At 46.5% G+C, this 23560-nt stretch overlaps 1 protein-coding gene across 19 annotated transcripts in view; it reads left to right on the top strand.

Moving 5' to 3' along the window:
* Nucleotides 1-23560, top strand: part of STK16 (serine/threonine kinase 16) — a 142158-nt gene that overhangs the window by 86074 nt on the left and 32524 nt on the right. For 18 of the 19 annotated variants that reach the window (XR_014980108.1, XR_014980106.1, XR_014980110.1 and 15 more), the window contains 3 exons: nucleotides 1007-1127; nucleotides 4183-4278; nucleotides 18056-18177. Coding sequence is in view for 13 of the 19 variants with exons in the window: in XM_085650136.1 (XP_085506262.1) it covers nucleotides 1007-1127; nucleotides 4183-4278; nucleotides 18056-18177 (339 nt within the window). In the remaining 6 variants the exon portion in view is untranslated. Of the gene's footprint in view, nucleotides 1-1006; nucleotides 1128-4182; nucleotides 4279-18055; nucleotides 18178-19351; nucleotides 19922-23560 lie in introns of those variants that run through there. The other variant, XM_085650148.1, reaches the window with a different exon arrangement.

Raw genomic sequence — 23560 nt, 5'->3', positions numbered from 1 at the left:
TTTAGAGGGAGGTATGTACAGGAGGATGGATTTGGGTTCTGTAGCAGGGTCATATTCAGAAGGAAGGAGAGTATGTAAGAACCAAATTTTGATTTCAGCAGACCGGTTACTGCGTCACAACGGTGACGCATATCCCATCTGCCGAAATATAAACCCCATAATATCCTATGGTATTTATATTTCAGCGAACTGGACATCCGTCACTGTTGTGAAGGAGTCACCCCTCCACCAAGATCTAAATCTGGGCCTTAGTAATTGAATGCAATAGTTGTCGCCTGCCTCAGGTGTTGGATGCTAGAGGTCACTCTTGGTAGCCTGTTGTCCAACGTGGTGTGCAAGTGCACGCAATGTGTTTGTTGGGTGGGGAATAGTGAAGCTGTGGAACACCAGACAAACCCTAGTAAGACCTTCGAGCAGAGGCTGCTTCTGTTCCTGAATGCTTCTCTTTGGAGGAGCACTGGTGCATGTGTACGTGGAGTGTGGACTGGAGCAGTGAAATCCATACCATGGAACTGGGCATCCCATTTAAAGAAGCGCTGAAAACATGGCTGCTTAAGAAAGTATTTATGAACCTTCACTACATTGGTTTCTTCGCCTAAGATTATGGGGAGCGAGTGCCATAAAACAAACTAAAATCAAATCATATATTTGTTCATGAAGTCCAGGATTTTTGTGCAATGGGCGTTACAGACCGAGGCGCAGTGTTATAGCACAGAGTCTGTGTGGTGGGTAGGAATGTACCATCCAAACCTTGACACAGAGGTGAATCCAGACAAGGCACTGGTAACCCTCTGTGGGTGATTGACGTAGTCAAGTAACGCTATGGCCAGATCGAGAATTCAGAGTCATAGTTTCATGTTCCCTACGAAGACTGAAATACTCAGCAAATATCTTGAGAGGGACAGCTTGTGATTGGTTGAGGTCAGCAAAAGGAGGAACTGGATTAATGAATACTAAAGAATGAATGTATGTGCATGGCTGATTTCTATTCATGTTCTTTTTTCAGGGACCTAAAACCCACCAACGTGTTATTAGAAGATAATGACCATCCAGTGCTGATGGACCTGGGCTCAATGAATAAGGCACGCATCGAGGTGGTGAACTCTCGGGAAGCTATGGCACTGCAGGTACCTCAAACTACCCCATAATATTACCTTTCCATCAACCCTAAATAACCCTTACCACTGCTTAACGCTAATATTCCCTGAATCCTAAAAGCCCCTGACTACCCTTTCCTGATTCCTAAAAACTCAATACTTCCCTGCGCCTTAAAAGCCCCTAACTACCCGCTTAACACTACCAGTCCCTGAACCCTACTAACCACTTATTTTCACCCTTTACTGAATCCTAAAAGTCCCTAACTACCCGCTTAACGCGACCAGTCCCTGACCCCTACCAACCCCCATATTACCACCTTTGACTGAGTCCTAAAAGCCCCTTAGTTGTGCCTGCCTTTTGCCCACCTTCCTGTAAATCCTCTCTACTTCAGCAGGAGGATGCCCCTTGCCCCTGCTACCTTTAACTTATAAGCCACAACATATTTTGATTTCCATTTTTTTTTTTTTGAAGCCACAACTTTTTTTCCATTAAATTTTTTTCAGTAGACATTTTTCGACGCAGCCCTTTTACAGTCTACTTTTTTCTCCACAATATTTTTATTGCAGAGTACTATCCCTTCACTGTGCCCAATCATTGTAATTGTTGAATGGCAGATCAGGCAGTACTTGCACTACCAAATAGCATGTCCCCTTTCCATGGCCCATCGTCCAGCACTGTCTCTGTCGGTGTTGTCCTGTTGAGCCTGAACCCTCCCTGTGCCCAGTGTACAGCACTGTCACTGTGGGTCTTGTACTGTTGAGCCCTCCCGATGCCCAGTGTACAGCACTGTCACTGTGGTTTTTGTACTGTCGAGCCTGAGCCCTCCCAATGCCTATTGTACAGCACTGTCGCTGTGGGTGTTGTACTGTTGAGCCTGAGCCCTCCCGATTCCCAGTGTACAGCGCTGTCGCTGTGGGTGTTGAACTGTTAAGACCTCCCGATGACCAGTGTACTGCACTGTCGCTGTGGGTGTTGTACTGTTGAGCCTGAGCCCTCCCTGTGCCCAGTGTACAGCACTGTCACTGGGGGTGTTGTACTGTTGAGCCTGAGTCCTTCATGTGTCCAGTGTACAGCACTGTTGCTGTGGGTGTTGTACTGTTGGGCCTGTGCCCTCCCGATGCCCCATCATACAGCACTGTTGCTGTGGTGTTGTACTGTTGAGCCTGAGCCCTCCATGTGCCCAGTGTACAGCACTGTCGCTGTGGGTGTTGTGCTGTTGAGCCTGAGTCCTCCATGTGGCCAGTGTACAGCACTGTCGCTGTTGTACTGTTGAGCCTATGCCCTCCCGATGCCCCATCATACAGCACTGTCGCTGTGGGTGCTGTACTGTTCAGCCCTCCCGGAATCCAGTGTACAGCGCTGTCTCTGTGGGTGTTGTACTGTTGAGCCTGAGCCCTCCAGATGGCCAGTGTACAGCACTGTCGCTGTGGGTGTTGTACTGTTGAGCCTGAGCCCACCCGATGCCCAGTGTACAGCACTGTCGCTGTGGGTGTTGTTCTGTTGAGCCTGTGCCCTCCCGATGCCCAGTGTACAGCACTGTCGCTGTGGGTGTTGTACTGTTGAGCCTGAGCCCTCCGGATGCCCAGTGTACAGCACTGTTGCTGTGGGTGTCGTACTGTTGAGCCTGTGTCCTCCCGATGCCCAGTGTACAGCACTGTCACTGTGTATGTTGTACTGTTGAGCCTGAGCCCTCCCGATGCCCAGTGTACATCACTGTCACTGTGGGTGTTGTACTGTTGAGCCTGAGTCCTTCCTGTGCCCAGTGTACATCGCTGTCACTGTGGGTGTTGTACTGTTGAGCCTGAGTCCTTCCTGTGCCCAGTGTACATCGCTGTCTCTGTGGGTGTTGTACTGTTGAGCCTGAGCCCTCCAGATGGCCAGTGTACAGCACTGTCGCTGTGGGTGTTGTACTGTTGAGCCTGAGCCCACCCGATGCCCAGTGTACAGCACTGTCGCTGTGGGTGTTGTTCTGTTGAGCCTGTGCCCTCCCGATGCCCAGTGTACAGCACTGCCGCTGTGGGTGTTGTACTGTTCAGCCTGAGCCATCCCGATGCCCAGTGTACAGCACTGTCGGTGTGGGTGTTGTACTGTTCAGCCTGAGCCCTCCCTGTGCCCAGTGTACAGCACTGTCACTGTGTGTGTGTTGTACTGTTGAGCCTGAGCCCTCTGGATGCCCAGTGTACAGCACTGTCGCTGTGGGTGTTGTTCTGTTGAGCCTGTGCCCTCCCGATGCCCAGTGTACAGCACTGTCACTGTGTATGTTGTACTGTTGAGCCTGAGCCCTCCCGATGCCCACTGTACATCACTGTCACTGTGGGTGTTGTACTGTTGAGCCTGAGTCCTTCCTGTGCCCAGTGTACATCGCTGTCACTGTGGGTGTTGTACTGTTGAGCCTGAGCCCTCCGGATGCCCAGTGTACAGCACTGTCGCTGTGGGTGTTGTACTGTTGAGCCTGTGTCCTCCCGATGCCCAGTGTACAGCACTGTTGCTGTGGGTGTTGTACTGTTGAGCCTGAGCCCTCCAGATGCCCAGTGTACAGCACTGTCTCTGTGGATGTCCTAGGGTCCAGTCATACAGCTCTGGCATTGCAGCTATCGTACTGTAGAGACTGTGCCCTCAAGTGCCCCTGTCATACATCCCTGTAACACAGGTATCACCCCATGAAGGTGGTGCCTTCCTAAGGTCCAGTCATACAACACTGGTATTGCAGCTATCGTACTGTAGAGACTGTGCCCTCACGTGCCCCTGTCATACATCCCTGCAACACAGGTATCACCCCATGGAGGTGGTGCCTTCCTAAGGTCCAGTCTTACAACACTGGCATTGCAGCTATCTTCCTGTAGAGCTGGCTCCCTCAGCGTGCCCCCGTCATACATCGTTGCCACGCAGGTATCACCCCGTAGAGGTAGTGCCTTCCTAGGGCTCCACTCATACAGCGCTGACAGTGGTTCTGAAGGTTTTGATGAGAGATGTTCTTCCCTCCATGTCCCATGTGTTTGTACTTGTGTTGGTGCTCAGGGCTGTGGCCTTTCTGCTCCATGTGTAAGCAATAAGCTTGTTTCTCTTGGTTTCTCTTATTTGCAGGATTGGGCCTCCCAGCGCTGTACCATTTCCTACCGGGCGCCAGAACTCTTTAATGTAGAAAGTCAGTGTGTAATCGATGAGCGGACAGACATTTGGGTAAGGAAAGTGGACACAGTGCTTCTTGTACCTCAGTGTGTACTTCTAATGATGCTAACTAAGCCATGAACTTCACATCCTAAGTAATCATTAAAGTAATTCTGTTAATAAGTTATCAAACATTCCCTCTCCCCTGGTGTACATACCAGGAAACATTCTTGCTTAGAACAAGCATTTAGCAGTCTACTCACCCTTTAAGATGTCAGCAGCTATGTCTTGTGATATAGGGTTAGTCTTTGTTTCAGATCGCAGGCCTCGTGGTTTGTATCTTGATATTTATGTAACCTAATGTATGCATCTCAGACCTGATGCTGTTTGCAGTTTATTTTTGCATTCGTTATGGTTTATTATTGCAAAGTCATTCTTGTGCCCTGGGCACCGCCATTTTTTTCTGACTGGTACTGGTGGAAACGGACTGTGACTGTCCCTGGGCTCTGTCTAAGCAGGCCCCGTACCAGTGCTGTGTTGAAAACACAGTGAAAACAAACACATAATTAAGGTACACTATGTGTTAGGGTACCCCTATGATTGGCGTGACCTACCCTATTAGTCCCTAGCACATAATAGGACAGGGAGATTAAAACTACCTATAAGTCCCTACTATATAATAGGGCATGGTAGTTTAGAGGCCAGCAGCCCTTTCTGCACTTGCATGTGTGCACTACTGAGAGCCTGAGGTCACTTAAAAAAGACCTTTGTTGCAGCACTGCTTCTAAATGTAATTTGTGCCTAAACCCGACTTTGGTAGTAGGGGCACTTAAAAAGTTATAATCTACAATACATTGGCATATTAGGTACCCCCGGGGTCTCACCTACGTGTCCCAGGGGCGGGGAGTAATGCACTTATAAGGAAGGCCCTTATGAAAGCAGTTTTATATGCCCTGGGGAGATAGAAATTGCACATTTCACTTCCCCAATGTAGTAAAGTGCTTCCGAAAGTAGACTTCGCAGCACTGTGGAGTGAGGATCTATATTATGTTTGCACATTCAGGACCTCTAAAGTCTAACCCTAGGTGTCCTGGGGTGGAGGTCATGTAGCTATAAGCAGGGTCCTTATCGAAGATGTTTCATATGCCCTTGTGCTGGAGAAATTGCACATTTCATTTTCCCCTTTGTAGATCCCCAGCCACATAGAATAACATTGCAATAGTTTATTAATGCATAACTATCACTAGGAATTAAAAAATATATAATTCAAGGGCTTAGGACAATGGTATTGATAAATTCAACAATATGAAATTGTTGAATTTATCCTAAAGTATACAGAAAAGAAGGTATACGACTTTCTTGGCAGTAAGCAGGAATTCAGCCTTCTTGTGCTCTTCCATGATTGGTCAGAGTTAACAGGATTAGCCAGGCTGCTTTGATGAAGTGATAAGTGGCTCACTCAGTGAGAGGCTATCTGTTAGGCAGAGCTCTGCTACACAGGAATGCCAGAGCAGTGGGGAGGGAGCATAAAGCATGGAGCTTCAAAGGGGGAATAGGGCAGGCAGGGAATGCCAGGTCCATTTACCCCCATCCCCTCTGACCCAGCCAGATGGCAGACTTAAGGCAGAAATTTGCAGATGGTAGGGGAGGAAAACAATGGAAATATGGCATACTGGAGGTTGGTTTAACTAGTTCTTGCTCTTCTGCTGGGATTTCAGCCAGACTGAATTTTGGAGGAATAGTGCTTTCTGGGAGAAGATTTCACCACACTTTGGAGGAAATGGTAATGCTATGGGGTGATGCCCTGTACCTCATTGGACAGGAGTGCTCTCTTGCTTGACCCCAGAGAACACTGAATTAATGTGTGAGAGGTGCAGAGCCTCTCGGTTCTGCTGCTTGAAACTAAGAGAAGAAGAATTGCCAAGCTCGAAACTTGATTTGCACCATCAGGTCCTGCATTCTGGCTGCATTATCTGGAACCACAGCCATTTGGATGTACCTTGCTTCAAGAGGAATAAAGAGAAAACTCCCTGCAAGCTACAGGTTAACAGAGCTCATCTGCATCAACTCCACCAAGAAGCCCCTGCTTGGAGTGCATCCAGTGAACGTTTAAGGTTTTAAGGGTTTTGGCCAGGTGCATTGTGGGAATTGTGGTCCCAAATCTTCTGGGACCATCTTGGAGCTTCCAGACCCTTGGATTGAGTGGCTTGAACCCTTTGAACCCCCAAGAGCATCTTCAGGAAGAAGTTCCAGAAGTTTGGAGAGTTTTGAGCAACTTTGGGAAAAAACTCCACAAGGTGACTAAAAGCTAGAAAGTGTTTATTCTTTACAAATTCATATCTCCGGTTCCCAATATTAAACTTCTGTTGTTTTCATGTCATTTTAAAGATAAATAAATTTCCTTCTATGTTAGTGGGCTTATTGCCAGTGGTAGATGCATCTTTACCACTACTAATAACCCACTTTCCCACATTTATGTACATCAGGTCTCATGCTGTGCATCTTATTAATGGTTCCCATGCATGCCTCTCAGGCCCAGCATGTCTTATTTGAAAAGAGATGCTTATCTAACGGCAACACTATTTTATATTATTGTTTTTAGTTTTTGCTTGTTTGTCACTCCCAGCCTCTTGTCGAAAAACGTCCCTGATATAATTCAGCATGTTATGAGCTAAGGTACCATCAGTAAGCTGCTAGCTCTGACAAATTAGTATTTATTGGCACGGGAATCAAATATTGGAGAGGCCTGAATAAGGCCGGACAAAAGCTTTTCAAGCTCTGGTGTAGGAGCATGCGGCTCACCCTGGGCTCTCCACGTTTTGCTTCACACTGTTGCTCTGTGCTCCGATTTGGGTAACTGGAACCAGGCTTAGTAGGTGCCCCCTACCCTGAACGCCTAGAGGTGCCCAGGGGTCCGCAGAGAATCCCATGAGAAAATAACCAATGCAAACAGTCTGTCACTGCCCCAAAGTGAGACCCCTCACTTGAGTAGCCATAAGCAGACCAGCTCTACTCAAGAGACATTTATCACAGGCAGAGAGGGTTTCCTCCCCTAGTCCCGCTAACCAGCCCCTGGGTTTGTCTGTAATGCTGTAAATCGTAGTGTAATCATGTGGCTTGATATTTTTTATAAATATGTTAATATGTTTGTAGTGTTTTTTTTTTTTTTTTACGTCTTGCCTAAGGACATCTTTAGCTGTCTGGGTCCTGATCTGTACATTATCAATAATTACATCGGCTTTGGGTCGGCTTCACATTGTTTTGCATTGATTTTCTTTCTTGTCTGTGTCATTTATGTGCTTATTGTTGGGTGCCTTTCCTTCCTAGTCTTATATTTGTTCGGTCGCTGGAGCATAAATTCTTTAGCATCCTTTTTACTGGATGACATGCGCACGTCCACTGCTTATATGAGGCAATTACTGTCTTCTCTTCCATTGCTCTCCTCCTGCAGCCCGCTCATTTCCCCCTCACATCGAGACTCCTTCCATTCACCTCCACTCATCTGTTTCTCCTACACCCCTCCCCACTTTAGTTTTCAGTTAGATTTTTTAGTTTTTTCTAGGAGGGTCCTGCAACTTCACATTACTGCTGTTTTTTTAATGTGGTCCTGCACAGTTTTTTGGTTATTTAATTTACAGCTTTAATACCATCAGCCAGCTTTGAATAGTAAATTAAATTTAAAACCAAAATGTCAGCTTGCATGTCTTGACGCATGCATCGTTATGCTTCAATCAGTGCTCACAATGCGCATGCTCTGGTGTCTGTCTTGGAATACTGTTTGTTCCCCCTTACGGCTGCCCATGCATGCGCATACTTTGTGATGCATCAATGGCCATCTTGGAACAGGTTCTCTTAAACAAAAAGCATTCCAACATGGCATCCTGTCCGTGCATACGTGTCATCATGTGTCCTGCTATTTTGATTTTTTTTTTTTACTTTTTTTAATTGATGCTTTATAAATTGGCATTGACAGTGTTAGGCAGTCATATTGTAAGGGTGGGATCTTTTGGCTTTGCCAATCATCGTTCTCATCTTAGTCCTTGTTTGTACGCAAAGGCCTAATAAACAGCTACTAGAGCAGCAGGTTCCGGCTGATGACAGGAATATTGAACATTTGAATATAGTGTGTTATGAATCCAGGATGAACTCTGTAGAGCGTGTGATTTTGCTTGACTGAGCTGTTTCACATGCTCAGACCCTACACTTTCATTCCACATTATAGAAGACCAGCATTATTCCATTATATTGAGTGCTGGATCACACTTCTCTGAGTTCGTAACTCAACCCAGATATGCTTTGCAGTTCAAAGCATGTATCTTTGTAGTGAGATGCCACAAACCAGGATGAATTCATGAACACCAAGTTCGATATACAGACCGTGAGTGGTACATATAACCACAATCGGAGTGTGACGGTTATCAAAAGGACGTTCAGTTTACCATGTTTTACTACAGCTTCAACTACTTGATTGGGGAGTAGAAGCATCATTCGGGTGCCATTTACCTGATTAGGAGTAAATGTGATCCTCCCTATGCTAAACAACATTTGGGATCTGGAGATTATCCTATCTGTCTTAAAATATTCTTATTGCTGCTTGATCAGACTTTCTTCACACAATGTTAGATATTTTAGGTACTAAAACATTTACGATTCATATTGCACGCAGTTATGGAAGTTTCTCAATTTTGGTCGATGTATGAGTATTGCAAAGTCCACCTATTTAGAATTCAAGTGGCTTGTGTTGTGACCCGTTCCTCCGGATTCCCCAGTTTCGCTTGCAACAGTGGTTTTCGTACGTAGATCATCTTATTTGTTCTGATGTAATTCACTGATGTTTGGTCTTTCAGATTAATGAGTCGTACAGGTTGTCTATGCCGAGTCTTTACTATAATACTACCCTGAAGACTGTCTCCATTGTTCCCCATCTTTTTGCGACAGATAATGTTGCAGTTATCTGAAACCAATCTGCCAGAATTCAGTCGTTCCATAACAGAAATAAAACAGAGCAGCCCGCCTTGCTCAAACAGCGGAGCACTTTCTGTAAACCCTACATCACTTCCCTAACAGAACAAAACTTTGTCATTCCATCATGACATCTTTGGAAGTGGGCCAACAGTGAGCAGCATCTGACATCTTTCTGACTTATTACATTTTGGGGCAAAGCCAAAAGGAGCCCCATTCTATGATAATGTCCCTATTAACTGAAATACTAGATTGTTAGATAACCTCGGGAAAGACTAAATATATCAGCCAAAGAGTGTGCGTCTCCTCTGGCAATGTCCAACTACCATGCTACAGCTTGTCACAGGTTTTAAGTGGGCACGCCAGACAGAGGTCCAGAGCCGGAGGAAGAAAGCTATGAAACAATTGATTGAGGAATGAAAGATCTTGGATAGCGTGGCAGGGCTGAAATAAGAAGAGACATTGGCGTAGAATATTCATATTAACTTTATCTATATACCCTGCGAGGGGCAGAGCCTGAAGCGGTTCCCAAGTCTTCAAACCTTTCTATTACGCTTGCACCTAAATACAAGACTGGGGCGTAGGGGCTGGCAGTTCAGCCTGAAAATCTGACGCCTCATTACTCAAAATGACCTCTATTGACCTTCGTAACATGGTAGCCAAATATTGAGATGAATCCTGGCTCAATAGAAATCTTTGGAATGTTCTACGACAAGAAAAGCACTTGCTAGATTAGCAAATGATGTGGGCTTTGCTTTATCCGTAGGACGTGCCCGCCTGAAGCAGTGCACGCACAGCCTCCTTATATGTTCTTATTTGTGACAAATCAATACTGTTCTATGCATTGTCGGTTGTGGAATGTGGGCCTGCGTGCTTTGGTCCTGCCATGTGTTACAGGGAATATGGGTGGAATTATTCCAATAAAAATAGTTAAGATCAATAAACTGAAATCCCTCCGGTGTGGGATCTGGCTTTGCTGAGCCATTGTAATGAGAGGTTTGGTCTATCCATAGCCACTCCTGATCTTGCCTTGTTCATTCTTCATTGTGGGTGTGATTTTGTTCTAATGATCGGCAGACCGTCTCGGCTTCCCATTGCACATCAACGGCCACAGCCAACAAGCGTTTCCTTCCTTCCGGCTCGTAGACCTGGTGATGTTTCAAGATGGGAACATCAAGGACAGTATGTTCCAGTGAACATAGGACTATCTGTAGCCCTTTGTTTGTATGCTGTCCTAAATAAAAGGTGTGCGCTAAGCACTATAGATCAGTACGTCACAATCCACAGACTAGATGCGAGATGGGGAGAAGAAAAGCACAGGCTCGGGGTGGGTAATGGTCACTCGTGACATGAAGTCTAAAACCGGTCTGGTGCAGTCTGTCACCTGCGTTTGCTGTTGCTTTGTAATACATCTCCTGATTTGTTACATGATTTGATTCAAATCATGCATGTAATTGGTCAGGTCGCGATGGAGCCAGCCATCATACCGCCTCCTGAGCTGTCTGTCACGAGGCATATAGAAAGGAAAACGCTCAAGAGGAATGACAGACAGACCATCAAAGAAACATTTCAAGGCTCTATGGCAAAACCACGATAAGGTCTCAGCACGCCCTGGGTACTGCTCGCACCACACCCCTAGGTATTCTATTCTGACGTATATGTTTGCCACAAGGTTGTCCAGGTGTTGTGTGCGTGTTATACCAAAATAGAGCTCACACCGTGTGAAATTTGTTGTCGTCTTTTTTTTTTTAACCCCCTGAGGAGATTTCTCACATGCCTTCTCAAGGGAAGCACCAGTGATCTGACATGGACTGCTAGCACAGGCCACAGCTTTCCACCTGCCATGTGTGAAGAATGCACAAAGCTGACTAGTTGGGTGGGCAGAGCAATTATTAAACAACATAAGTGTGCCTTCAGTAAAGATATTCTATTGCAGGTCTTTGTCACTTAGTGGGACTCCAGAAATATATCTTTGCTGTTGCAGAAATGTCTAGGACGTCAAAGAGCAAGGCGATGAATGGAAGTTACCCCAGTATTGGAACTTTCATAGATTCTCATGCTTTGTATCATTCCCCGTCGTCGGAATGGGAGCCTCGGTAAACCAAAAATATATCCTAACCATAGAAAAAAAAGAGAAAAAAGGCTTAGGCCTCATCTCATTTTGTAGTATATCACCCTCTTTGGTCCTGGCAAAAGTTCGGGCTCTTTTACACAATCAGCACAGCCTCACCCTTTGGAACCTTCCTGAGAGAACTCAGAACGTCAGATTTTTCTACCGCACGTTGTGCTAGGGAGTCTCCACTGAGCTCTGCTCAGTTTTTCACAAATTTTCTCTTAGAAATCTACATTTTACCATCTATAGTGACATTATGTCAGAAAAGGAAAAGAAAGCCTTATTCAGACCCTGTACTTCTTGTGGAAAGAAGAGACTTTTCATTGAGGATAAGCATGAGAGTTGTATTTACTGCTTATACCCGGAACACAAGGCCACAGACTGCAAGATTTGTCGGACCTTATCTACCAAGACTTTGCGGGACAGAGAAGGTCGGTTGCTGACATGGCTGCAAAAGCTGAAGACCAGGAAGGAGCTTCTCTCTTCAGATGAGGAGGATTCGATTTCTGGCACCTCCTCCAGGAGATCAAAGAAGAGGGGAAGGTCATCTCCCTCCATCTCTGCGGAACCCCCTGTCAAAGCCCCTCACGGGATCTCTGAAAGGTCTGAGGAGGCTGGTCCCATGAAATCTCCTCACGGAAGTGAAAAGGAGAGGCAGGGACAGGCTGCTGGTGTGGACACAGCCTCTAGGGACAAAAAGGAGGTTTCCATATCTTCTCCTCCGTCCCAAAAGGAAAAGCCTGCGAAGAAACACTCTGCAGGAACTCCTCAGATGGCTCCGGTGAAGAAACGGCGTCCGTCGACGCTGACTAAAGCAGGTACGTCGACGACGATTTCCATAGTAAAGACTGTTTCCTTGGTGTCTGCTTCATCGTCTACGACAGCTTCATTCTCGTCTTCGACGGCAGTGTCGACGACGAAGACCACGACGACGATGACAACGACGGCGACGTCGTCGTCGATGCTGATGACGACGAGTTCGTCGACGAGACCGTCGACGGTTGTCCCGTCGACGATTAAGAAAGCTCCGTCGACGAGCTTGCCGTCGACGAAGAAGAAGGCTCCGTCGACGATCCTACCGTCGACGACGATTCAGGCATCGTCGACGACCTCATTGTCGACGACGATACACACTCCGTCGACGAAGACTACCGTGCCGTCGACGATTTCATCGTCCATTTCGTCGACGCTTGGGATTCCTTCGACGACGGCTCCGTCGACGGGACCGTCGACGGGACCGTCAACGGCGAAAAATTCAGGATTTTCAATACAGAGGTTGAAAATTACACCGGACATGACTTCACCTAGGCGGGTTACGCCTTTACCACCATCTATGCTTCTAGATGAGTCGGAAGACGAGGATGAGAGTGAGCAGTATGGGGATGCCTACAGTCCCTCAGATCTGCATGTAAAGCAACAAGAGACTGATACTGAGGAGTATTATGGTCAAGAGCAGGAGGAGCAACAATATGTTCAACAAGAAGTACATCCTCGCACTTTGAGACAGGACATGATAGCTTTACCAGTTGCTCTGGTTGCGGACTTGCAGATGATGTTGCAGGACTACAGAGCTCGTTTTCCATCACACCCTGACGTCCCACCAGTGCACCCATCTACATCAGTACCGCGAGGGCCGGCAGTGGACTTGCCACCTCTTCCTAAAGACATGCCCCGTACCTCACCAATGGTGGTACCAGTAGTGGTTCCTCAGACTTTGTATCCGGAACCTACCAATGAGGATACGCAAGATGTGGATACGGATGACGACGATGAGGGGCACGTGGTCCTGCTAACTGATCCAGGGGATCCGGATGACACTGGAATGCAAGAACGTGTCGCCTCCGGCAGATATTGGGCGGTTCCATAATCTTATGGAGCGTGCATCCAAGAGGTTTGGTCTGCCTCTTACAGTGTAACAATCGGACTGTTTTCTGTATGACTTCAAGGCGCTGTATAAAAAGTCGGTCAGATCAATTCCCATCATTGAGCATGTATGGGATGAGGGAATTAAGACTATGCAGAACCCAGCTACGGTCATCCCAGTTCTTCCCCGGCTGGAGAAGAAATACAAGGCCCCTGAGGGCAGTCCTGCATGTCTTCTAGGACAACCAAAGCCTGACTCTGTAATATCTCAGGCCGCACAGAGCAAGTCCAAAAATCCGTCAACACCTTTGACTACGCCTCCGGATAAGGAGGGCAGGCGGCTGGACAACGTAGGAAAGAGATTTTCCACCATGGCCAGTTTGTTGGTTCGAGCGGCAAATTCATTAGCCATTCTAGGCAGGTACGACCGCCAGATGTGGTGCGACATGGAGCCGTTTATGGATCTACTGCCAGATTCGAGTCAGGAGGAGGCCAGGCAGGTTCTCATGGAAGGAGAGAGATGTTCTTCTGAAGTCATTGACTGTGCTATGGACATAGCCTCTACTGCTTTCAGGGCGTTGGCAGGGTCAGCGGTCTTGCGCCGTCAAGGCTGGTTAAAAGCAACCTGGTTCCGTCAGGAGGTCCTAAATAAGATCCTGGACCTTCCTTTTGACGGAGAAATGCTTTTTGGTAAGCATGTCGATGAGGCTCTGCAAAGCATAAAGAAGGACACGGACACAGCAAAGTCCTTAGGATCCTTAAATTATCGCAAGGTTCCATTCAGAGGAGCACGTGGACGAGGGTTCTCTACTTATAGAGGAAACCAACGTCAGTATTCCACACAGTCAGGACAGTCATATAAGAATCAGTACTCAAACCAACGCCAAGGTCAATCGGCGTCTTTCTCTCGTCAGTCCCAGAGAGGACGTCAGAATCGTCAGGGACGAGACAATGCCAAGAGGCAATAGCGGCCTCCTGGCTCTGACTACTGTTCCTCCCCTACCAAGAACACCGGTTGGGGGCAGGATCTCCTATTGTCTGGACAGCTGGGTCCTTATAACATCGGACCGGTGGGTTTTGAATATAGTTCAGAGTGGCCATACGTTGGAATTCCAAGATCTTCCTCCAACGAGAGCTCCGGACGCCCGTCCCTCAAAACATCTCCGACTGTTACATCTCGAAGCCCACCTACTATTCATCAAGGGGGCGATAGAACCAGTACCTCTTTCGCAGAGGGGCAAGGGTTTCTATTCCAGGTTCTTCCTGGTTCGGAAAACGGAAGATACGTGGCGTCCTATACTAGACCTAAGGGAGCTCAACACCTATCTCATCAAGCTCTCCTTCAGGATGGTCACTCTCCAGGATATTCTCAGTCTACTGAATCCGGGCGATTTTTTGGCGTCCCTGGATTTAGAGGATGCGTACTTCCACGTTCCAATCCACCCAGCTCACAGGCAATATCTACGCTTCACAGTAGGCAAGAGCCATTTCCAGTTCAAGGTGCTTCCGTTTGGCCTTCGGTCTGCACCTCGGATATTCACGAAGATGCTGGCACCAGTCGCGGCTTTTCTCAGAAAGCAATCCTTGGAAGTGTTCCCATACTTGGACGACTGGCTCGTCAAGGCTACGTCGCTCAAGGCAACTTCTCAAGCCGTGTCAACTTGCATTCAATTGTTCGCCCACTTGGGTCTTCAGCTCAACAGATCCAAGTCGGTGCTGATACCTTCCAGGTCCCAAAGGTTCCTTGGAGCTATTCTGGACACGACACTATGCACCGCTCGTCCGTCGGAGGAGCGTCAACGCAAGCTGATCACCTCCGCTCGTCAAGTGCTGCAGAGGAAAAATGTGTCGGTTCGCCGGTACAAGTCCTTACTCGGATCGATATCATCCTGCATACCATTAATCCCGCATTGCAGGCTTCATATGCGTCCTCTGCAGGAGGAGTTAGACAAACAATGGTACCAGGCAGAAGGGTCGTTCAACGACAAGGTGTGGATAACACCAGGTATGCGCAAGGCCTGCGAATGGTGGCTGGTAAAGGAGAACATCGCAGTAGGATTAACATTCAGGACCCCTCCTTCTCCTATGGTGGTGACCACAGATGCCTCCTTAGAAGGCTGGGGAGCGGTACTCCAGGAGCTTCAAATCAGCGGTCACTGGAGTCCAGCGCAGAGCCTACACCACATCAACCTCTTGGAGCTGATGGCTATTCGCTTAGCCTTGCTGGCGTTCCTTCCCAGACTTCAGAATCGTGCAGTGCTGGTCCGGACAGACAACACGACGGCCATGCACTATATCAACAAGCAAGGGGGAACAAGATCGCGGACTCTGTCCAAGGAGGCTCAGACGATCTGGGATTTTGCGATTTCTCACAAGATCACCCTACAAGCCGAGCACCTAGCAGGGTGCCTCAACATCACGGCAGATGCCCTGAGTCGTCAGACGGAAGTGACTCACGAGTGGGAATTAGACCAAGCCACGCTGGAGGGAGTATTCGAGAGATGGGGTACTCCGACCATAGACCTCTTTGCGTCCCCGGAGAACGCCAAATGTCGGTTTTACGCAAGCAAGGTTCCCCATCGAGGATCGCTGGGGAATGCCCTTTCGATTGCTTGGTTCGGCGCATTTTGCTACACTTTTCCTCCCATTCCTCTCATTCCTCGAGTTCTCAGGAAGGTCAGGGCGGAACCATGCAGGATGATTCTCATTGCTCCAGCGTGGGCCCGGCAGTTCTGGTTCACGGAACTCCTGCTTCTCTCCCAGGATCGCCCAATTCGCTTGCCGCTGATTCCATCTCTGTTATCGCGGGATCAGGGACAGGTGCTCCATCCGGATCCAAAGTCACTACACTTGACAGCGTGGCTCCTGAATACAGAGAATTCCGTCATCTGAATCTCTCCAGGGAGTGCAGGGATGTTTTGTCTCAGGCGCGGGCGCCAAGCACGAATAAGACATACAGGGCAAAATGGAAGAGATTTTGTGTGTGGTGCCAGAGGAATAAACTCCATCCTTATAAATCCCTGCCACATCAAATTTTGCCTTACATCCTGTCACTGGCTAAATCAGGTTTGGCGCACTCTTCTGTCAAGGTACATCTGGCGGCCATATCCCGTTTTCGATGGAAGACATCGGGGCCATCTCTATGGTCCGCGAGGATTGTAAAACAGTTCCTTAAAGGGTTGTTTCGGATGTATCCTCCGGTCCGAGCACCTCCTCCAATCTGGCAGCTCAACCTTGTACTGGCTCAGCTCATGAAAGCTCCTTTTGAGCCGATTCACAGGGCGGACTTGAAGTTCCTATCTTGGAAGCTAGCCCTCCTCTTAGCATTGACTTCGGCTAGGAGGGTTAGTGAACTCCAGGCTCTGTCCATAGTGGAGCCTTTTCTGCAGTTCAAAAAGGATGTGCTAATTTTGAGAACCAACCCAAAATTCATCCCGAAGGTACCTTCGGATTTTCATCTGAATGAACCCTTGATTTTGAATTCCTTTTTTCCACGCCCTTCGACCCAGGCGGAACGAACATTGCATTCTTTGGATGTCCAGAGATGTCTGAAATTCTATCTCGAGCGCACACGATCTTTCAGGAAGTCTACACAGCTATTTATTGCCTACAGTGCACCACGGAAGGGGTTGCCTCTCGCTAAGAGTGGCATTTCCCGCTGGATCTCCAGTGCAATTCAATTCTGTCATCAGGCTGCGGGCAAACCTTTGGACAGAAGGGCCCGTGCTCATTCTACACGAGCGATGGCCTCTTCAGTGGCTCTTTTTGCTGGAGTTGCTATCAAAGACATTTGCAGGGCAGCAACATGGAGCAGTGTACACACCTTCACGAAACACTACTGCCTGGAGTCGGTGGGACAAGATGACGCTGCTGTTGGTCAAGCAGTCCTCAGGAATCTTTTTCATTGAGAGGTGAGCTTTCCCTACAGTCCCTCCAGCCTGGTAAGCACATTTGGTTCAGTAATGTTGTTTTTTCTTGGTTACCATGTACTAGTTGTAACTGTAAACTGAGATGGTTATGTAAGGCCAGGTGTCTACCAAAATGTGCTTTTGTGATTTACTGCTAGCTATTCTGATACAAAGCATGAGAATTTATGAAAGTTCTAATACTGGGGTAAGAAAACAAGTTACTTACCTGTAACTTTGGTTCCCCAGTATTGTTAACTTTCATAGATTCTCATGCGCCCACCCACCTCCCCTGGGAAAGCTCTGCCGGTTTACTGAGGTAGTGGCTGTTTGCACAACGGCTACGAAAATCTGAGGTTCTGAGCTCTCTCAGGAAGGTTCCAAAGGGTGAGGCTGTGCTGATTGGTCCTGGCAAAAGTTCGGGCTCTTTTACACAAAGAGGGTGATATACTACAAAATGAGATGAGGCCTAAGCCTTTTTTCTCTTTTGTTTCTATGGTTATGATATATTTTTTGTTTACCGAGGCTCCCATTCCGACGACGGGGAATGATACAAAGCATGAGAATCTATGAAAGTTAACAATACTGGGGAACCAAAGTTACAGGTAAGTAACTTGTTTTCTTCTTAAGGTCGTGAGTTACACTTCGCCTTCCATACTTTACCCTTCTAAGATCGGTCAATCGAGTACTATAAATTGGATAGTAATAACTTCTGTTATTTACAGCACTAAAAAACAGATATGTGTAAAATGAATTACTTTATTAAGAGTAAGTTATTTTCAGTAATACTATGAGTTGCTACAGCAGGGTGTTCGGGGTTTGTGCTCTGTGTCATGAGATAAGTTCTGATGTGTATTTCTAGGCCTTTGTATCTTCTTATCACTTTGAATCTGATTCCTAGTCCTCTGTAGAGTACTGTGATATTGACTTTAATCTTCATGTCATGTTTGTCTGGCTGTGTCTGATCTTTTTTGTGACTGTTTTAATCTTTCTGTTTGTGCCACAGTCTCTAGGTTGCGTGCTGTTCTCGATGATGTTCGGCGAGGGCCCTTACGATATGATCTTCCAGAAGGGAGACAGCGTGGCACTGGCTGTACAGAACAACGTTTGCATACCCCAATCATCCAGGTAAGAGATTTTACCTGTATCTATCAGGAGCCACACATGTGTAGGAAGCAGATCCGATAGGAATGAGTGGTTTGGAGAGACGCAGATGCAAGAAACACTGAAATAAATGCGATGCGAAGGTGCAGAGTAAAGAGACTGCAGTGCATGGGGAGTTGCTTAAGAGAGGGTGCACCGCTGCAAGAAAGAAGCAGGGGACACCAGAGGTTCCCCTTGGAGAGTGACGTGGAGATGGTAGAGTGCTGTCAACAGCAGAGTGCCACGGATAGGACGGAGCAAGCCGGGGTGTCTGCTGCATCAGAAGACGACGCTGTGGAAAAGAGACGGGTCTTGTGCAGTTAATGGACGAAAGTGCAGAATGCAATGGGGGCTCAGTGTGGAGGGGAAGTGGCAGAGAGCAACAGGCGGTGCAGTGGTTGGGGAGGATGACTTGTCTGCGGAGGTTACATTTTCAGAGCACACACTTTGGGCACAAAAGGGTACCGGTGGCAGGGGCAGATGCATGGGTAATGGAGGATGGGCATAGGGTACAGTGGAAGGGGCGGTGCAGAAGATGTTGGAGAATGATGCAGGCAAGGAAGTGGGCATTTGGTGGAAACGTGTGCAGTGCATTCACCCTGGAAGAGATCAAGGTGCACTGGAGGGTGAGGTGCGCTGTGGATAGTCTGATGAGTGAAACAGTGGGTGAGAGACATTGGAGAGGTTCAGTAGATGGTGAACGTTTCAGTGGATTATGGAGGCTTCTAGGGAGGCCGGGATGGAGAGTGAAGGCTGTGAAGATGCTGTGAGTTCATCTGACTGGCGTATGCTAGAGACGCTGGTTACTTGAGGCGGCAATCAAGAGTGGATACTGCACTAGACAGAGAAGGTTGCAGTGGGTTTACTTTGTTTCCGCATCTTGGTCCTTTCCTCGAGTACCCATACACCACGGTGTGGACAGCATGTAAAGAGCCAAAGGGAAAGAGGGGGCAGTAAGTAGTGCATTGGGTAGAGCAGGCGTAGAATGCGGCGCGTGGTGTGGATGTTGACGTGGTCAGGGCGAGCATTCTGGATGTTTTTCTTTGCATTAATTTCTGGGCTTTTATTTTGATTATATCACATTTTTGTTTCTATATTTTTTTGTGCTTTATCAATTATCTTTGTTTTTGCTTTTTTATTAACTTTGTGTTTTTTCCAGAAAATTGTGTCTTCATTAAATGTAGCCCCCTGTCTGGCACCTACATTTTCAAGTGCACCTCCTCAACTACATTTGGACATCAGAGTCTTGCTAAGCTTGGGGCGCTAGTGCTCAGCCAGTGGTAGATCAAGACTTACAATGCTTGTTTATTGCTCTCCATTTTACTTTTATTTAGAACTGTTGAAAAATAATTTGGATGCAATGCTATCAACGCAAATAAATAATTTACCTTCACCAGTGATTCTGAACCTGTGCTCTCCGAACTTCTGAGGGTTTCTGATACCTACTGAGAGGGTCCTTTACTGTTTCCAAAATTAAATAATATTACCAGATTAAAAGAGTAAAAATACATAAAAATGCAAAATCGAAAACTGAAAGTTTTAAAATGTTGTGTAAAGGGGAAGCAAGTAGAAACTGGATGCTAAAAATGTAGTTACTATCCTTATCTTGATTTGTGGGATCAATATCCATGCAGCAAAGTCAATCTAGTACAGACGACTGGTAGCCTCCATTGAAGAGTCACTGGCATGTGCTGTTAAAAAGAGAGTATACTCTAGGAGCAAAAAAGACAAAGTGATAGGCTAGAGTCAGGCTAGAGTCGGGCTAGAGTCTAGCTTATTGCTTTGTCTTTTAAAAATGAAACATAATTTTGAAAAGCTCCACATGCCCATTTAAACATATATATTAAAATTTCAATTTTCACTTATTTTTTGTTTGTGAATTAATTAACATTCTTTGTAATTTATGTATTTGTTTGAGGGATACTAGTGTTGGTATGTTCCTGTATTGTTTTGAGGTTCAAATTGTAGAAATTGTTTAGATGGGGTCCCCGGCTTCCAGTAGTGAATCACTGGGGGTCTATAGAAGTCAAAAGGTTAAGAGCTGCGGTCTTACACCATTTATAATGGGAAAATAGCCTTCCTTTTGTCACACTAGACAGGAGTGTGGATGTTTGAGTGGGAAGGGGAGGAGGCACTGACCAGGGAAAGCTCAGCGGGGATAGGAGAGGGTAGAGTAAATGGACCACAGTGCATGGCACATACCGCTTTGTTTACTGTGATTCTCCATCGCGGTAACTTCATCAGCCTTTGATCTCTTGGAACATTTTGAAAATATATATTCATATTTAAAAAACAATAAGCAGCTCCTGCATTTTTTTCTTTTTGAAAGGTCTAATCCAGAGGCTTCTTTTTTGATGCCACAGACCATTTAATAACCTGTATTTGTATGTATTCGTTTCCTATACTCTACTTTTCTTCTACAGTTGTTCCTTTCCTTGGTTCTCCCTTCATATTCAGAGCTCTGTTGCTTTCTTACAGGGTCCATGTTCTAAAAATACCAGTGCATATATCTGCTCGGTCTGTTTTCCATTTCACTAAAGATCTCTGAACACTCTGCAACTCTTCACTGCACCCTACGTTTTCTGATAATCTCCCTCCCCTGGACTTTCCCTCCTTCTTTCCCTACCCTTTTATCCTACTAAATCTCCCAGTTTGCAGGTAAGAAGTCTGTCGTATGTAAAAGAAGTCCAAATGTAGCCAGGTAGTAAGTTCCAAGAATGTAGTTTATTAATCCAGTTCAAAGTAAAGTAGAAGGTCGATGAGATGGTAAGTACGATGGTAAAAAGCCCCACCAGGAGCAGCCTCCCTGCTGCTCATCCTGCACCCACCAACTGACACTCAGCACATCACCAGGCACCCAGGCATTCCATGACATCACCGCGCATTCCAACACACATCCTGGCTGAGCAGTAGGGAAGATGTGACAAAGAAAAAAGGAGAGGTGACAAACAAGTCACAACAAAGTCTATGATACTGAGTGAAATGTGGGCATGCTATCCACCAAAGGTTTATCTGGTACCCTGGGTTTTCTGTCTGTCCAAAAATAATCTCTTGCTTTGCTTTCCCCAGTGCCACCTTTGGCACACAGTGTGTTTGGCACAAGACAGTGCAGCTGTGTTAAACAGTGAATATTTAGCCACTCCACAAAAATTTCAGTTGTTCCTGAATTTAATTATTTCTTGTCTAGAATCTCTGTGAATCCTGATATGTTGGGGCATCTGCTTCATTTTCACTGCAGTTCAGGAACCAAAGTTGAAGGACTGATTGGTCGTGGTCATTGATTTTGCTTTGAAGCCTTCCCCTACCATAATTGCATAACCTGGATTTTAAGTCTGAATTGGCAAATCACCCCCTCGATCAGATGAACAATCAAGGGCATGCCTCCTTGCCCAGCAGCGTGTCTACCCTCTTCAGCTCTGGATATCCAGTGAAGATCAGCCTCCAGACTATTAGCCAGTTCTAGATCTGGACAGATTTAAAAAGTCCTAAAAGTTCTACTTCACCCAGTCAAACGCTTCTCGGCATCAAGCCGTGTCAGTTCTGCTGACTCTCCCGTGGCTTCTATTGACAATAATGTTCATTACATTCCTTGTACTATTGAGTGTCTGTCTGCTCTGCAGCGCCTCCGCCACGATAGAAGCAGGTACTTGTCACACGTTTGTTAATCACCACAAGATGCCTGTAAGAATAACACAGTGCTGCATTCTTTCCAGGCTTCAGGAAAAGGAAAATTTGGCTCTTTCACGGTGGAAGGAGTAAGTGTAACTGACATCACTGAATGCTAAAAGGCTGTTATATCTGACATTTCACTAAACAAAACAGAGAAATATCCTTCTGGGCCTATTGCTTGTGCCTAGTGCTTTATTAAGTGTACAGGAAGTACTGACCCAACTTCCTTTGCCTCCAGATGAGGCCGCCCATAAATGCCCCTAGCAACTCCGGTACCCGAGGTGAAGCCAGTAAGTATTTACCTGCCTGGCTTTTATCAAAGAATTAGACATGTTTAGCTTCTGGTATAATACCTGTTGATCACTTATTTTTGGTTTTTCTTCAACTAATTGGCTGCTTTCTTTAGTCTAACCTTCTGTTTTAACTCCAAGTGGCCTCTGTCTTCGTTTTCAGTGCAAAAAGCCTATTGCGGTTAAGGAAATCCCTTGCCACAGTCAGTCCGTGGTAGACCTTTCTGAAGATTGCAGCCATCTAGTCGGTCATCAGCTCAAAGAGTTCCTTCCAGCCTTGCATGCTAAATGTCCCTGTTATCTGGTCTGTTCATCATTTACACCGTTTTCCAATATGAAGATATTTGTTAATAGGTTTCCTGCCCTATTCTATTTCCTATTTGGCACACAATATAAGTTGACTGTCATCAGGAAGTTGAGCTTCTTTGTTAAGCCGTGTGAAGGTTGAATCTTCTGGAGACGTGCCACTTGTGCATTTCATCATTAGGGAATCTAGAACACCCTAGCACGCTTTCCCAAGGATATTAGTCCCTTCATATTCAATATTCTTTAAAGGCCTTTGTGAACATACTTGTTACTGAACTACTTTTTAAAAACCTATAGTGGCATCTATCCTTGTGCTTGATGCCCTGTGCTCACATCTCCCTTTTGCAGACCAGCCTCCATTGGAGAGGAGGTGATCAGTGGAGGAAGTAGGAAAGATTGCTGTGAAGTGGTTGTCAACAGAGGAGTTGGCGATGAGAAATGTAGTAAACCTGACATTTACATGTCTTGTCTCAGCATCTCGGGCACCCGCCTTCCAACAAGGACTTCGCTGAAGAAATCCAAAACCTCGTCCCCTCTACCTATAGTCAACGCATTAATTTCCGTTTCCTTGGTGATTCTAACTTCCCATGAGATGCAAGCATCATAAAATGACAGGTGAATTCAACACACTTCTCAGCAACCGGGGCTTAAAGCACATCCATGAACCCACCCAGTTCACAAGCAACACCCTCCACACCATCATGATTGTATCACCATTAAAAAAGCTAGCCCTGGCTAACCTGACATTCCTCTTTCTCCAGAGCACCACTGCCACACTCTGTTTGAGGCATATGAGCTGCAGATCTCACACGTGCATTAGATCGCCATCTGGTGTTGGGCTCGGATGCTTGCACCTTGTTGTTGTCTTGGAAGAAGTCTTTGTAGTCACGAGATAGGTGACTCCTCCCTTGGACGATAGTGTGCATGGGCATCGACTCCATCCTTAGATTGTTTTTTTCCGCCATTGGGTTCGGGTGCAACTTTTGCGCTACGGTTCGAAATCTTCGTTTCAAACTTTTTCGCCGCGCAAAACTTCCAGAAACTCTTCGGATTCACATCGAACATCTTCATCTTCGACGCGCCTTTCATCGTCTCGATTCCGG

This window comes from Triturus cristatus, chromosome 3_2 (assembly GCF_964204655.1).
Source record: "Triturus cristatus chromosome 3_2, aTriCri1.1, whole genome shotgun sequence".
Taxonomy (NCBI): Eukaryota; Metazoa; Chordata; class Amphibia; order Caudata; family Salamandridae; genus Triturus; species Triturus cristatus.
This window is presented reverse-complemented; position numbering and strand designations above follow the sequence as displayed.